At 34.5% G+C, this 16,791-nt stretch overlaps 2 protein-coding genes across 17 annotated transcripts in view; both read left to right on the top strand.

Moving 5' to 3' along the window:
- The window catches only part of LOC116850916 (neuropeptide CCHamide-1 receptor-like), a 244,077-nt gene extending 232,242 nt beyond the window's left edge, over positions 1-11,835 (top strand). For 13 of the 16 annotated variants that reach the window (XM_032829752.1, XM_032829751.1, XM_032829750.1 and 10 more), the window contains 6 exons: positions 7,129-7,389; positions 7,518-7,666; positions 8,198-8,397; positions 8,774-8,943; positions 9,096-9,310; positions 10,089-10,332. In XM_032829752.1, coding sequence (XP_032685643.1) covers positions 7,129-7,389; positions 7,518-7,666; positions 8,198-8,397; positions 8,774-8,943; positions 9,096-9,310; positions 10,089-10,332 — 1,239 coding nt within the window. Of the gene's footprint in view, positions 1-6,428; positions 6,475-7,128; positions 7,390-7,517; positions 7,667-8,197; positions 8,398-8,773; positions 8,944-9,095; positions 9,311-10,088 lie in introns of all 16 variants that reach the window. The other 3 variants (XM_032829761.1, XM_032829765.1, XM_032829759.1) reach the window with 2 other exon arrangements.
- A 547-nt stretch (positions 11,836-12,382) lies between these two features.
- On the top strand, positions 12,383-16,767 carry LOC116850920. The gene is made up of 5 exons (XM_032829777.1): positions 12,383-12,824; positions 13,511-13,554; positions 13,723-13,785; positions 14,993-15,107; positions 15,926-16,767. The coding sequence occupies exons 2-5, from the start codon at positions 13,537-13,539 to the stop codon at positions 16,363-16,365; spliced, it is 636 nt and encodes a 211-aa protein (XP_032685668.1). The 5' UTR covers positions 12,383-12,824; positions 13,511-13,536; the 3' UTR covers positions 16,366-16,767.
- Positions 16,768-16,791: the final 24 nt, after the last annotated feature.

Here is a 16,791-nt window from a genome sequence, read left to right as displayed (position 1 = left end):
AGAAAAGCTCTATATTTAGTTCAAAGTTTACATGTAACAATAAAATTATTTGAAGAATGTGAATGGGATAAGTAATGTTGTAAAACTTTCGCTCGGTAGGCAAATTCTTGATAAGTCCGACAACGCAGCATAATCCATTCTAATTAATTACGAAACATCGTCAATTGAAGAGGATCGTATACATTTTCGCGTAACCAAGTTATTAACCAAAAAAACTTTGGTAAAAACTGTAACCAAAGGCTAAATCAATCTCAATGAGCAATGTACACACGTTTCTTTCCTTGTTTGTAAAGACTTAATTCGATACACTATTTTTTCTGTTTTTTAATAACGGATAAGCTGATTAAAATCCCTTTGTAATTAGCTTTCGGGTCCCGTGTCGAGAGTTCTGCCAAAATGCCTTAATTGACGAAGCACACATAGGTTTGACGTACCACCGTGTTAGCAAGTGAGCAAACCGCAACCGCGTGCACACGTTGCATGTAGTTACTGCTAAAATTAATAAACATGAAAATAATTATAATTTCGTTAAATTTTATCTCGTAACGCGCAAATATAACGTTTGAATGTTTCTATGAATTCTAGTTCTGTAACAATAATTTGTCACGAACTAGCAAAAATTGACCGTCATGTTCGATTAATCGTTTCTGGCAAATAGCAGTATTGGTCGGCCAATGTATCATGCAGCTGAGGTATACCCGCACGTTAAATTGCACGGATATTATTCCTGCTCTTCGCATACTTTTTCATTCGAATTTCGCGAATTGATTTGCTGTCACGCATTCCGATCGCGACACTGACCACTAATTAGGCCGCATAATTATATAATTAATGTTTTAGTCGCTTTATTGAATACGCTAATGGAACACAGAATCTAATATACGTGTAACAACTGTTAATATTATCATGAAAAAATCAACTGAAATTCGTGATTGTGTTCTGCAATCGAAAAGCCCATTTGCGAGTAAAACGCAATAACACGTGCAATATTGAGCATAAAATATTTTTACAGTTATATCACGTGGGACGTTAGTTTCATATTCATGTCGACGCATTTTACCCAAGCGTAAACTACAATATCGACAATTAAATCTCAACAAGCTACTCCAAATACTCTAGCTGCTCTAGCTACTCCAGCTATTTTAGCTATTCTAGCTATTCGAGCAACAATATCGAGCGACAATTAAATCTCAACAAGCTACTCCAGATATTCTAGCTACTCTAGCTACTCTAGCTATTCCAGCTATTCGAGCAACAATATCGACAATTAAATCTCAAGTAGTAATATTCAGGAAAAACTGCGAAAAAATACATAACCAAATAAAACTATAACAAAATATAACCAAATATAACCAAATAAGCTACAACAATTCAGTAAAATTCTTACATAATGTACTTTGTCTCTTATAATTTACTGAAGAAGAGGTAGAGAGCCGAAATCCTCTTGCATAGTTTTCGTATCGAATTCCTAAGAAAAACCGATAGAGAAATTGAGTTTAGAACTTTGCCCACTATCATAAAATATTACTGAAGTCCTGAAAGCTTCGTCGATGCGTTTGTCGATATAATTCCGTATTTATTAGTGCGCATCAAATTATTTCGGCCCAAAGGCAAGATGGAGGTTTTCACGAGATTGTCCGTAAGTCTCAAAATTGACTGGCGCTTTCGTATAATCTACATACCAAACATGCAAATCAAGTCATTTCACGTTGAGTTCTAGCACTGCCTTGTTTGAACGCAGCATAAATAGTAAATAACAAACGTATTTATTCGGCATGGCAAATGACGCAGCGAGAGTCTCTTTCTTTAAACCGAAGTCCAGATATTTCTCGGTAGACTCTGCAAAGATCGATCTACGGGCAAAACAGAACGAACTAACTGATCGTACAGTGCGCGCGCTTTGTTAGTAAGTCGTGTTTCTCAACGAATGATGCTTATTACTAGTCGTGCACATGACAGCGGGTAACTGACTGATCGAGACTTCCTTCCAAAAGCGAATAGATTGTATTGGGTTCTACGAAACGCGGATGGTTTAGCCGAAAGTGCGATAAGATAAATGGATGAAGACAAGTATGACGGATATGTCGCGCGTAGCTGTTTAATCTTAAATGTAAGCTTGACTTGGTCGGAACTTAAACCATATTGATTAAGCGGTATATCAATGCAAAAGTTGTCTCTAAGAAGGCAATCTACTGGTCTATGACTAATGTACACCTTGGCGATCTTATCGACTTGTCTTCAATTCCGTCATTGCATATAAACTTTATGTTTCTCGGTCATTGTTAATCTGTATGACTTAGTTGATACGTGGCAGATTGACTTCATACGTGCGTTGTGTCACAAAAGATATAATCATAAGCACAATCAATCATAATCATTATAAATTATATAATCAAATGTGACGTCATTTTATTAATTTACGAATGTTTAGCATAAGGAATGTATATAAACATTTTAATTACGTGTTTATATTTACTAAATAGGGCACTCCAACATGCACATGGTTTAATGTATTCAGGACTGCATATCATTAAACTATTTACTGTTAGGATTAATGAACGCAGACATTATTTTGTGCATTAGTCGATTAAAGCGAATTAATGTTTTCACAATTTGTTCGCGTTCCCGGAACCGCAGATTTTGCATATAAATGACAAAAATTTGAATATTTTTTTAATAACCTTTACGAATGATCATAGAATATCAAGTTTTTGTGGTAAACCCTGCGCGGAACCCTATGATCTGTAATAGTTGGTCGGCTTTAAGGACGAAAAGGGTGCATCACCGGATTGGAGCCAGGGATGCACGGTGGAAAATGATTCCTCGGCGATAGAAAATTTGCCTATGGGAAAAACAATTTGCCACGTCATCATCGCAAAGAAGTTTTCGAAAGAGATGTATTTTAAACTTAATTTAGCTTGCTCTCGCAAAGTGCGGTCGTTTATTTTCTTGAGAAAGGAATTTTCCGAGCACGGATACCCATAACTTCCTGCGCGAAACATAGGAACGTCGGCGATATCAATTAATATGTTATGTCACGCGATTTATATTTCACATCGCACGAGCGGGCATTATATCGTTGTTCTTCAATTTACTCAACAAAAGTACTTAAACAACGTCTGAAAACGAAAATTTATTTCTTTTTTGTATTCTCGCTCCATTAGCTATGTATCATTCAGCTGTTTCATTTCGATGTTACGTAAGAAACAATAAACAACTTGACTCGAGACGACGCAATAGTTGAGGCTGTTATTGAATAATTGTCGAACAACAGTTCAATAACCTTGGTTATCGATAAAGACATTATTACAGACCCATGATATTTTTAGCTCCGCGGATTTCGAGCGTTTTGTTGAATTTATTTGGACAAAAAGTCATTCGCACGTAAAAAATGAAGTTGTCTTTTGTTACGCTCCATCCGACCGTGAGCGTATCGCGTGACTACTACTACATCATTAGTAATTTTAGTCGATATATTTTAATTTATTTTACAAGAATAATTACGTTTTTTACATCCTGAGATAAACGATTTCAATAACAATTGATTAATATACACTCGGAGCGATTAAAGTATTTATGAGGTAGTAATACTAGGTCAGAGAGAGGGAGGGAGAGGGAGAGAAAGAGAGAAAGAAAGAGAGAGAGAGAGAGAGAGAGAGAGAGAGAGAGAGAGAGAAAGAGAGAGAGAATTTGTGTACGTTATAAGATAAATGTATTTTTATTAATGATTGTGGGTCAGTGATATTGCGCTGTTTGTATTCATCTAGAAACGCACGTATGTATCAAAATTAAAATGTTGGAGTGATATACGAGTTCACCGTATTAGATATTTGGGTGTGTGTTTGTTCGATTAAAATTTTCCATTTAAATTGCCTTCTGCATTTTAAAACTTTAGAACTTTAAAATTCGATGACGGAGTAATATCGAATATTGTATTATGTATTGACACCCAAGTATAAACAACCTGAGGTCTTTTAAGGATCCCATTATTCGACAGTAAACTCATAACGGATGATAATTTGTACCTTATAAGATGATGAGAAAGCATGTCAAGACGAAAGCGAATTTAATTTTAACTTGTGTTGACTTTAAATTGATCGAAAAATAGATGCGTATGATAGCGTTATTAAAAAGAAGTTTCTATTACAGTTGATTGTTTTTCGTACGAATTTTCCTACAATTATATTCTTTACGATATAATAATGATACCCGATACATTTCTGGGGATAAATCAATTTCAAATGTGCAAAATAATACATAACCGCGGTGATAATTATAAAAACGCTTTTTGCAACGGTATCTTGCACACTTTTGGGCAGGAATCTAAACGGTTTTATTGTTTACAGTTAGAGAGAAGTATATATTTTTTTCTCTTCACAGCAGCCGAATTGTGAAATTTTGATCCTGCTCTTTCAACCTTACCATTTCATTCAAAACCCATTTTGATACTCTGAAACCTACATCAATCTCTTTTGACTCTATGTAATCTACCCGAGTACCGAGTAAATTTTGATCCTACTCTTTCAGTCTCACTATTCCATTTAATTCCTATTTTGATATTTTGAAGCCTATAACACAACTTATTTTGACGCTAAAGAAAGTGAAAAGAAAAATTTCAGACATTATCAGAGTCAAAGTAAAAGTAAATTGTATCATTAGAATTAAATCTACTTTGCTAATTTAGCTCTTACTTTGTTGCAGAATTCAAAGTTTAACATAGAGCCAAAATTTCGACTTGGGCACATATATTATACTTTATTATATTATTATACTTAAGTATAATTGTATAAATTACGGAAACGACGTCTTGTATAGTTCTTAAATAATTTAATTCAATTTAATATTTTTTAAATAATTTAATTTAATTACTGTTATAATTGCATGTGCAATATATACTCCATATTTCCACATTTGTGTATGTGTATTACATTTCCTTCCGGATGTTATAATCACGCCCTTATAATCTATATATCGACGGCTTTTCAGTTATAAACAATATATTTAAGAATGGCAGTAAATCCAATTTATGAATGCGAATGAATATAAAAATTCATTTTTTTGTCGCTTACAGTAAATCTATATACTTGCATTTATTAAAATATTTATAGCTGAAAGAAAAAATACATATCTCGCGCGCTATAAATAAACCGTCGACGTTTATTGAATTCGCAACCTATCTAACATGACAGGAACTGTATTGAATATTTCCAAAGTAGTGGATCTCCCTCTTTCTCCATCCGTTTCGCGATATGTATTTTCAAACTGAATAAGCAAAATTAAAGCCTTTCAATAGTAAACCGTGTGTGTGTGTGTATGTGTGTGTGTGTGTGTGTGTGTGTGTGTGTGTGTGTGTGTGTGTGTGTGTGTGTGTGTGTGTGTGTGTGTGTGTGTGTGTGTGTGTGTGTGTGTGTGTGTGTGTGTGTGTGTGTGTGTGTGTGTGTGTGTGTGTGTGTGTGTGTGTGTGTGTGTGTGTGTGTGTGTGTGTGTGTGTGTGTGTGTGTGTGTGTGTGTGTGTGTGTGTGTGTGTGTGTGTGTGTGTGTGTGTGTGTGTGTGTGTGTGTGTGTGTGTGTGTGTGTGTGTGTGTGTGTGTGTGTGTGTGTGTGTGTGTGTGTGTGTGTGTGTGTGTGTGTGTGTGTGTGTGTGTGTGTGTGTGTGTGTGTGTGTGTGTGTGTGTGTGTGTGTGTGTGTGTGTGTGTGTGTGTGTGTGTGTGTGTGTGTGTGTGTGTGTGTGTGTGTGTGTGTGTGTGTGTGTGTGTGTGTGTGTGTGTGTGTGTGTGTGTGTGTGTGTGTGTGTGTGTGTGTGTGTGTGTGTGTGTGTGTGTGTGTGTGTGTGTGTGTGTGTGTGTGTGTGTGTGTGTGTGTGTGTGTGTGTGTGTGTGTGTGTGTGTGTGTGTGTGTGTGTGTTGTACGTAAGGCTATATATATATGTAGGTACAGTATTGTGCGTAATATATAGAAACGCGATACAATACGATAAAACAAAAAAATATCCTAGTTATTGTTACAATCTGATCTTTCTTTTATTAAGATTACAAGCAGATCAAATTTCTGCTCTTGTTAATTTTCTATTACGGTGCTTATATTTGAGAAAGTTGTTATGTATGAACTCTTTTGCCGTTTCATCTTCATGCGCATTTTTTACAGACTAATTTTATATTATGATAACAGAGCATAATATAAAAATTTTATATAATATAGAACATTTAAGCTTTATATTATAAATATATGTACTTATAAATTTGATATTATACATTTAAAGCGAGAGAGCTTAAAGCGAGAGAGATATAAGGCATAATATTATTATAATATTATAATGATATTATGCTTTTGATGATATTATTATAATATTATAATGAAGTAATAAACAAGGAAAGAATGATCTAATTCTCTTATCGCACATATTTCTCATATTTTTTGCGCATTTTAGATTTATTATAACAGGATCACAAAGATATATCGACGGCTACTTACAGGTTTGTATAAAAATGACGACATAATCTAATAATGCTCTAGCTTCGTTTCTTGTCATTTTTATCATACTATTTGAGATAAATACACACGATTCTATTTGTGATAAAATACATTACAAATACAAATAATAGAGGTATAGATTACATCGACGATAACGATTACATTTCGCTTTGCCATGTTTTCCGGATGTAAAGCCGCATGCACTCGCTTAAGAGAGATTACACAACATTTATCACATTTATCATTTATCGATTCGGTTCAGTGTATTTTATCACATCATATATCAAATTGATATTTCCTTCCATACAATATCTGCTTCGCTGTCACGTGGGATTCATCTTGCTCTTTCACAAATGTATCTTTTACAAAAAGCATTATTCCTTTTATATCCTTTTACATACATTACTTTCTTTAGAAGTAAAAAATCAACCTTCTTTTCAAGTCCTTCTTTTATGAATATTTATATTTATATATTTGAATATTTATATTTATATATTTGTAAAAATATTTGTAAAAATATGAATATTTTTTTGGACTGTTATCAAAAAACATGCGACATTGTTTTCTTGTTGCTTTGCAAATATTCGTATCTCGTATTAGTCTCCCGTTTTGCCCGGTGATATTATTGCAACAAGACTATACTTCATCCATTACAGATGATGATGATGATGCTAATAGCGAGTGACGTTCTGAATACAAGCAGAAGCCCCATGATAGAGGAATATGACGATATCGACAATGTTTACATACCGTATGACCAACGACCCGAGACTTACATTGTACCCATAGTATTTTCGATAATTTTGGTCGTGGGTGTCACGGGGAATGGCACTTTGGTTCTTATTTTATTATGCCACGCCAATATGAGAAACGTGCCGAATATTTATGTGCTTTCTTTAGCCTTGGGCGATCTATTGGTGAGCATATTGTGCAGTGAATAACGTTGATTACCGATACAATATTGCCGTTCTATGTATCGTATCTGTTACTACATCATTCGTGGGTATCATGTTATTTGTCATACAACGACAATCCGTTGTTACAGTTGATCGTGACCTGCGTACCTTTCACATCTATCCTTTACACGCTTGAGTCGTGGCCATGGGGCTTGTCAATCTGCAAACTGTCCGAATACGTTAAGGACATTTCGATCGGTGTGTCGGTGTTCACTCTAGCAGCTTTGGCAGCCGAAAGGTAAATACCTATACTTCAAAAAGCTTTATCGCGCCATGCATATTAAGTCGAGAAATTATTAAACAAACTCCACAAGACGACACTACACGAGTAATTGCGGTTTCAGTTTACTTTCGTGTCAAACGACTAAGCCAGAGTTACGCAGTCCGGAAACTTGCATAATCCACTCTCTTGGAATTAATGAATGTACGCACGGTGCATTTAGTAGCTCTTTTCGTTAAATGGTACAACGTTATTACTGAAGATTGATAACATTACAATGTAATCAATTGACTGTTCTATATTAATAACTATCGGGAAAATGTTCAGTGAAATTAAATGTGTTTTAATAAAATTTCAATTGCGTCCTCTCAATATTTTATGCAATCATGTAATTGTATTAATCAAATGCAAGATTTGTTTTTCTGAAAACGGTAATGTACAGCTGCCTAATATGCAATCGCAGACTTTTGTCTCGAACTGCCACCGAAATAAACGAATTGCGTTGTTTTTAAAACGTAATGTATCCTTGTGCTTTTCTACGTACCTCAGATACTGCGCCATCGTGAACCCGATTCGACGCCATGTAGCGGGCTTGAGCGCGAAACCGCTAACCGTTTTAACAGCATCCCTTATCTGGATACTAGCTATTGTCTTAGCTCTGCCCGCCGCACTCTTCTCCCATGTGCCAGCTATACCGTTGGGAGGAAACCACAGCATTCTAATCTGCAGCCCCTTTCCCGAAGAATTTGGTAAGGAATGAAGCACCTTGCTCGGATACAATCGCATTAATTCGAAATGTGTGAATTTAAATTGTGAAATTTGTAATTGCGTCCTCGAGCAATTTATATGATAATGTCATTTTACGCCTACCGACTAGAAAACAAATTATCGACAAACTTCTTCCGACCTTTCTTGCAATCTATTAATGACAAAATGTAACTTTCGTGTTTCCATTGTGTCTGGCATTAAAGTATTTATTCGGAGCTTTGCGTCACATGTACAAAAATACATATCACAGTGACGTAATCAGATTGCGATTGTTGAGTGTACGGAAGATACGAACTTCACGACGTAAAATTAGTCGGATATGCGAACACCAGTTACCTCAATCCTTTCATATTGCAGGAGACAGATACAAGAAAGGCATAATAATGTTTAAATTCTTAGCGTATTACGCGATACCACTGTGTGTGATAGCCGGCTTCTATTTAGGTATGGCGCGGCATTTAATATTGTCTACCAGAAACATGCCAGGTGAACTTCCTGGCTGCGAACAGATAAGGGCGCGCAGGAGGGTATATATATATATATATATCTATTGATATCTCTTTAAAATAGTGTGTTTCTCGATCAATATTCTCGTTGATCAATATTCAGAATGTAATCACATTCCGCCAAGCGCGCCACCGTGTGCATTAATTATTTCGTTTACTGCTGTAATTAACAGGTGGGCAAAATGGTATTGTCCTTCATAATCATTTTCGTGATTTGCTTTCTACCGTACCACGTGTTTATGCTGTGGTTTCATTTCTGGCCCTCGTCGCAGGACGATTATAACGTTTTCTGGCATGTATTCAGGATAGTCGGTTTCTGCCTCAGTTTCAGCAACAGCTGCGTAAATCCCATAGCTCTCTATTTCATCAGCGGCACATTTCGTCAAAGGTATGCGTGTGATATTTACGTTATAATGTGATAAAACGAGTCATCAAAATTAATTGGAAGATTAACTCGCGGTAATTAACTCGCGATAATTACTAATGTATATATTGTTTCGACTTGGACGAGCAAAAATGTCAAGAGAGGAGAAGTTCACAGTAAGAATACTCCGCAACACAGAACTTACTAAATGGTAAAACTTCCCGCTTACAATGTGAATAAAGAATATTTAAGTAAATTTATTAATTAAACTTATTGAAATTAAGTTTAGCAAAAGAATACGTAATAGCAATTTTCCTCTACGACTTCGTAAAATCTTGTCTATGCAAATGCATATGCAAATTGCCTTCGCGGCTGTTTCCAAGAGAAAATTGTGAACTTTTTCCTTGTCAACAAGCTGACACTCTTCTCAGTTATTTGTATGTATGAAATATTACCATAACAATTTACTTATAAAAGTATTATCAAATTATAAACTTGCTCTATTCTTAAGTAACGTTATACGAATTTAGTGTGTTTTCTCCTCTTACTCACTATTGGCCGATGCTAGACGAATTAAGAAAGATGATTAGTAATCAGCACTAAAATAGAGATAGAGTAACAATTATATCATTATCAAACATTTAAGATAACACTAACAATCGTGTGCACTCGATAAAAATCTAAATTTTCACGAAAACGAAACGTAATATTCAACATTGTTGTACTTGACAAATCGTACTATTACGAGCACTTGTGTCGCAAACAATATATGTTCCCTAATTCTTTTCTTTGTTTGTCATAGCTTTAACAGATATTTGTGCTACTGTCTACCGGGTGCCTGCAATGGCAGTCGCATAGAAAGAGGCAGAACTCGCGGTGACGTTGGTTTCTCCCAAAGAAGTCGCGGCATGCGGGGCACATTTTATGAGACCAGTTTCGGTTCCACTTTCCGCAAACACACCCAAGAATCGACCGGGGTATACGAGATGGCCAGCATAGAAAAGGCTAAATCTACCCCGTGCGATCGGAGGTTGCTTGCGGAGTAATTTCAAAAGTTTATAAACTGGGCATGGACGCTGATGCGCAAATTGTGGCGTGAATGCAACCGCGATAAACTGTCATTGCCGATAATGATGGACTGAAGCCGATGAATCTCGCTTCGTTGAGATGATTGCATGCTATAATTTTAAAGCTGCAGACCACAAATTATAATTTTATGAAAGAAATACGATGACAGGTCTCGGAGATAATTCTCATTCAGGTATTAGGCGATTAATGCAACAGTTTCGAAACTTATAAGTGTCCGCTTGTAACCTTTGCTTGAAGTATTATTACTATTAATACTTATTAATACTATTTAGAATTATATGCATACGACATTTTTCACTTTATGGACCCATTACACGTGTAATCTCTTTCGTATGTAGGTATTTACGAACTCAAACTGTGACTTCTTTCGTTAAAGAGAATTTTTTCAATAGAATCCTGATGTAGTTTATATGCTATCGAATCTTTATCCATAGATTTATTATTCAAGTGGATAAAGCAGTGAAAAGAATAGAATGTGATTAATTTCCTCTTTTTATAAAAGAAGATCTCTTTCTCTCTCTCTCTCTCTTTCTGCTTTGATTTAATTTAAATAAACAGTATTCACTCTCTACTTTTTTAAAAATTCTTATTTTTAAATAATTGTGAGAATAGATTTCGAATACGGAAGCTTTATTCTTTCAACCAATAAAACGTAGTATACATAAAGCAGTATTTCGTATTACATATACGTGTAATGTGCATTTCTTGTTCAATTTAGTCAGGAAGTTATTGGTCAGCAGCCATTATCTTTCCATCGCGTTCCTCGCGTTTAAAGGGGATAGATTTAAGAATAGATCTTGCAAAAATACAACTGATCATTCATCCCTTTATACATTCGTTGAAATTGTACAAACAACGAAAACCGAATTTGTTCACTAATATTCACTAATCAACAAAGAAATAGTTGTTAATGGAAAAGAGAGTAAGACTAAACAACTGGAAGTACAACGAGATACGATCTGACACTATTCTATTCCATGAATCTTTTATTGTCTCTCTTGGGGAGATTTTCTTTTTCTCTCTTCATCTCTCTTGCTCTCAGCAAATTAAATTGTAAATAGTACTACAGGTATCACGTGAAAAGAAGAAAAACACGAAACAGACATAAAGCAAAATTTATTTCGTGTTCTGATATTTTAACTAATTATAAGTCTGGCATTATCTTATGGTTTTTTTTTATATAAACGTATATCAATTATACTCATTCTTTCTAATTATGCTCAATAAAGTACATTGAATTCTGCTTTTATCGGTCGAAAGTTCGTGAAATAATATATCGAAATCACAATGCTATGCTCGATATTATTGATATATATTATTGATATATTATGGATATATCATTTAATGAGCTTTTTATTGTAATATTATTCCTTTAGTTCTGTTTATATAGATTTACGGTCTAGACTACTCGCTAGCGTATAAGTACGTAGATATTAATTCAAATAAACAATTTGTCATTATTTCTATTGTATACACCTTTGTTGTTTTGCGTCATAGTTATTTGGGATGTTCCAAAATCTCTCTCATTGATTCAATCTTTCGTAAAATTTAAATTTATATCCAGAAATACGAAATGGTCAGCTTCAAGTGATTTAAGCAATTTATCCATCCAAATACCACTGGTTTCGGGACATCCTATACGTACGTCGTTTAAAACTACACTCATAAAGACTGAGTTTCAGTCTTGAGATATTTTGTGCGTTCTTCACATGTTTCGTAATATTGAGAATTTTACTAATAAAGATGACTCGTTGTATATAATTTAAGATAAAAAATATCGTCGTTTTTTTCGTGCAAATAAATTTTATTTCCAGAACATTAAAAAAAAAGAAAAAATCGCGTGGGTCACTCGGACATTATTTTTAAACTAAATAGAAATAATCAACAAGATTGTATGGCGCGCGTGCAACTGGCTCGCTCGCGCGTGCCACTCGTCCCTTTCCCTTCAACAGTAGGGCACGCGCAGGGGCACGTCACAAGGGATCGCCGAGGGGAAAGAAAGAAAGAAACTTGCATCTGCCGCTTTTTCAGACCTTAACATGACGGTTGAACGACGGGTCGAAGGGAACCGGTGGTGGATCGGCACCCTCGCATGCACCCCCCACCTCTTCTACAACGATCGTGAAAGTGAGGGGGTTGGTAGTACACGGCCGTCGACGTTAGTCAACGGTCGTTTTCATTGACAGTTGCCCGTGTGTGAATACGATACAGTGAGTATAACGAGGATGCGGAATTTCTCGAGATAAAGACAGGAGGGTAAAGGCGCGTTTTATAAAAAAACGGTTTAGTAAAGAAGAAGAAGCTGAACGATAAAAGGACCATTAGTGTGCCCTCACGAGAGAGAAATATTTCAAAACGCTAGCGCTTGATAACGAAGCTGATATAACAGATAAACGACCTGAGGTTAAGGGAACTTCAAGCACTCGTTTCTACACAAGGACAAAGTTGTGTAAGTAATAGAACAGTATCGTTATACGTTTCACAAGTGTGTCAGCTTTGTAACACATCCAGTTGGTTCGTGTTTGCGCTAAAATTATCAGGGTTATTATTACTATATTATATGAACACTTGGCGACAAATACTGGATCAAGAGAAAGGGAGTCATTAGTCATATTTTTAACAGCGAAAAGAATTATCAAATGATAAAAATAAAATGTAATCTTTAGAGCGATTAATTTTTTTAATACTCAGTACGTAAGTGAGAATGCGAAGAATATTGAAGTCAAAATGTCGGAAAGTTGAACATATTGATGTATTAACGAAACCAATTAATTTAATTGAACATCAATGCTCAGCAACGATTGCGGTGGAACATATCAGTGGCTATTATGCGGAAAGCAGAGTCGGTATTATCCCAAACGATGCAATGCATTGTAATACAGCGTGCAGATATATAATACCATCAGACAAGAAATATAATGTTACAGAAAGTTACAAACAAGATACATTATAGATTGCAAATTTCTATATAGTGCGAAGGAAACGAAGGAATTTCATTAAAATAATACTGCATGTTTTTTGTCAAAAATTTATTTGTTACAGTTATTTTCATAAATGCAATACCTAAAATAAATAAAGAACGCTAAATTCTCGAATTGTATCGTTTGTTAACCAATAAATATTATTGGATTACAGGTAGATGAGAATTAAGTCGGGACATAATGAAGAGATACTCATCGGTAAGACACGAAACGTGGTAAAAATAGACGATAGTTTTGCAAAATTATAAAATATATATAAGCTATATTATCATATGAACGCTTTTAATACGATGACAAACAAAAATATATTATGTATTATGTATATCTAGAATGTAATCAGAAAACATTTTGATACGTGTCCAATAGGCACCTTGTTTGGAAGACGTAGGTAACGACGCTAAAAGAACAAAGGCAGCTGAGCAGCGCGCAGTAAGTTAAACTCCCCTAAACTATCTCATCTTAATATTAAGGCCAACCGAAATAACATGAATAGCGAGTAATTGCAATATACAGAGCCACTTAATTAAGAATGTTAATATATGCGGATGGTAAAAGTTACTGTACAAATAAGAGAAGCATGCGGAACAACTACCTGACAACGTTTACTGAAATGTTCGACAAAGTTCAACATTGCTTGTAATTACACTTTCTGTCTGTAATTATTGCAGTTAACTATACTTGGCAGTAGAGTCATGTAACTAAATATTTTAATTTCAAAACCCATAAAACAAAAATTGTATTTGTTTTCAAGTTTCTCGTGTAGATATATAACGATATACCGAAAGCTAATATGATTCGTATCTCGCTGCTGAATCACGAAACCATATTTGTGTTTTTGTGATTGATAGAACGAAAACTGTATTGCTTTTTCCATATCAATTTTTTTTACGTTTATATATATATATATATATATATTACATCTCCAAACCCGGAATTTTACAAAATTTGAAAAATTTGAAAGATCGCTATTTTTTACTTAACTTATAAAAAAATTTATTAAAATCTAAAAATGTTTCCATTTGTTAATAATTGTTCTATAGAAGTCGCGATGCAATCGTATTTGATTATTTATTTTCTGATATTTGGTTCGTTGTGATCAGTTTAGCCGCAACAAAGCGGCTTGATTGCAACGGCGTACGCGGGTATACAATTACGTACAAAATAAAAACAATGAACAAACAGATACGCGCATATATATGTATTTTTTTCCGTAATTTTATATTGAACGTATGTAATAAAAAAATATATTTTTGTATTTTAAATTATCAAAAATATATAAGTGGACAAGAGGAAATGTACAAATGTGCATATGCATCTGTTTTAAAGATAGAAAAGTTGTGCCTAAAGAAAGGTTTCGATTATAGTATGAGCAAAGATAATATTTCGAAAGCAAAAGTACATCGATGTAAAATTTTAATGTGGCTAAGATACGTGGACAAGAGAAAATGTACAAATGTGCATATACATTTGTTTTAAAGATAGAAAAGTTGTGCTTAAAGAAAGATTTCGATTATAGTATGAGCAAAGATAATGTTTCGAAAGCAAAAGTACATCGATGTAAAATTTTAATGTGGCTAAGATCGATACAATTTCTAACGTTCATCAAATCCGCTCTGTGTGTTTCATATTTCCACAGAATCCAAATACAAGGGAATATCTCCAGTTGGCTTTAGCCAGAGTCCTAGAATTACAACGAGAAATCGAGGAAGGCACATACATCACAGAAATCGATCATAGCAGTGGTAATCTGGGTAATGTAAAACTTGTTTCGCGCACTTTACTTCTCTTTGGGTATTGCGTAACTTGTACTTGTCACCAGCAGGAAACTTCTGCAATGTTCCCAAGGAAAAAAAGAATCGCTTAGACCTCTCGCCAAGTTTCGAAACTTTATTCTTTTGGCCCGACACGTCGTAATGAGTTTCGAAACATCTCATCAGAATGATGCAATTAATTTTATCACAATAAAATGGCATTTCTGTAAAAAAATTTATTTATTCATTACCGATTATGTCACGTCGTGTAATGTGCGTACTTAAAAACATTCGGTATGAAGTAAAATACCAGGCGTGGTGAAATAAAAATCATATGTGCTGTCAAGTTTCTATGCGGTTAGATGAAAACTGTCTTCGCGAGATATCCTGGCAATCTTGTCAAATTTACGCATGATTCTCAATGCGATGCGACGCCAATTCCATCTTATATGTCTTGAGCAGAATGTTACTTGATTTAGCATCCGAGTTGGTAGCATATATTTTACAAACTAAATATAAGTTAGTATTAAAAACATTAAATGTATTTTGTTGACGAATGAATAAGTAAAAAAGGACAGAAAGCAACTAAAAAATAATACATTTTTATTTCTTTATTAAATATTTTAACATATTTATATCTTTTATTGTTAATCCTAACATTTTATTTCAGATGTCTCTGAAATCCAAAATATGAATAATTAAATTTTATATGAAAAAAAGTATTTTTTTCTCTTCAGGCCTAATGTTGAATCTATCTTTTCATTCAAGAGTTGAATCTAGGCTAAATTTGTCCCTGATACATCTTAATTAATTTACAGACGTATCAGGAAATGAAGAAGATTTAACAAAGGAAATTCTTGCCAAAGTATTCCAAGATCTACCTGGGACATCCAATTCGGTTGCTAAGATAGTAGACAGAGAAGCACTCTGGAGGAGTCGTCGTATGGACACGATCCGCAGTAAGAGAATACAATTACTGGGTTTCGATACTTGTCGCAGGATGACCCTCGAATTCATGAAGACGGTAGCGCGAGAGACACGAGATAGATTCTCGTCCGCAGAAGTCGGTCACTACGATTTGCCTATATTGCGAGACGAAACGCTTCATTCGAGAAACGACAATTTAGCGGACGATTTGCAAGAGTCCAGCTCGATCAATGCGCAAGAAATTCGAACAAGAATGTTGAAAAGTTTGGATTTGCATTTAGCTGCCAAACAGAGGGACTATACGGCCAAATTAATGAGATCGGCTATATAGCTCGATGTATGACACTCAAAAGCAACTAAAAAATAATACATTTTTATTTCTTTATTAGATATTTTAACATATTTATATCTCTGTTTATTTTGGATAAAATGAAAAAAGGGGAATCTATTTGATTTATTTATCTCTGAATTATATTCTACTGACTGTCGCACTTTCATTGCGTTATTAATGCAATGAAAATTTATTGCATGATATATTTTATCGGGAATATTATATATTCATTTGGATATTATAGGTATTTTCTCATACGTGGCAAATAATTTTATTAAATGAGTATTTTTTTAAATAAATTTCTCAGAAATATTGACAGTTTTGTGGGGGATATATATAAAGCAAATATTATAAATATTATAAATATCAGTCCAAATCAGTTCAAATTTATAATGTAGATTAAACAATACGATTACGTATATAATA

This window comes from Odontomachus brunneus, unplaced genomic scaffold (assembly GCF_010583005.1).
Source record: "Odontomachus brunneus isolate Ranch 3 - 2012 unplaced genomic scaffold, Obru_v1 Obru_scaffold_160, whole genome shotgun sequence".
In the NCBI taxonomy this organism is placed as follows: Eukaryota; Metazoa; Arthropoda; class Insecta; order Hymenoptera; family Formicidae; genus Odontomachus; species Odontomachus brunneus.
The sequence above is the reverse complement of the archived record's forward strand: the minus strand, read 5'-3'. Positions and strand labels throughout refer to the sequence as shown.

Bases quoted from the DNA above. Each gene is read 5' to 3' on its own strand.
- LOC116850920 (XM_032829777.1), top strand. The intron at 13,786-14,992 runs GTAAGTTAAACT...ATATTTCCACAG, and splicing joins AGGCAGCTGAGCAGCGCGCA to AATCCAAATACAAGGGAATA. The intron at 15,108-15,925 runs GTAATGTAAAAC...ATTAATTTACAG, and splicing joins TCATAGCAGTGGTAATCTGG to ACGTATCAGGAAATGAAGAA.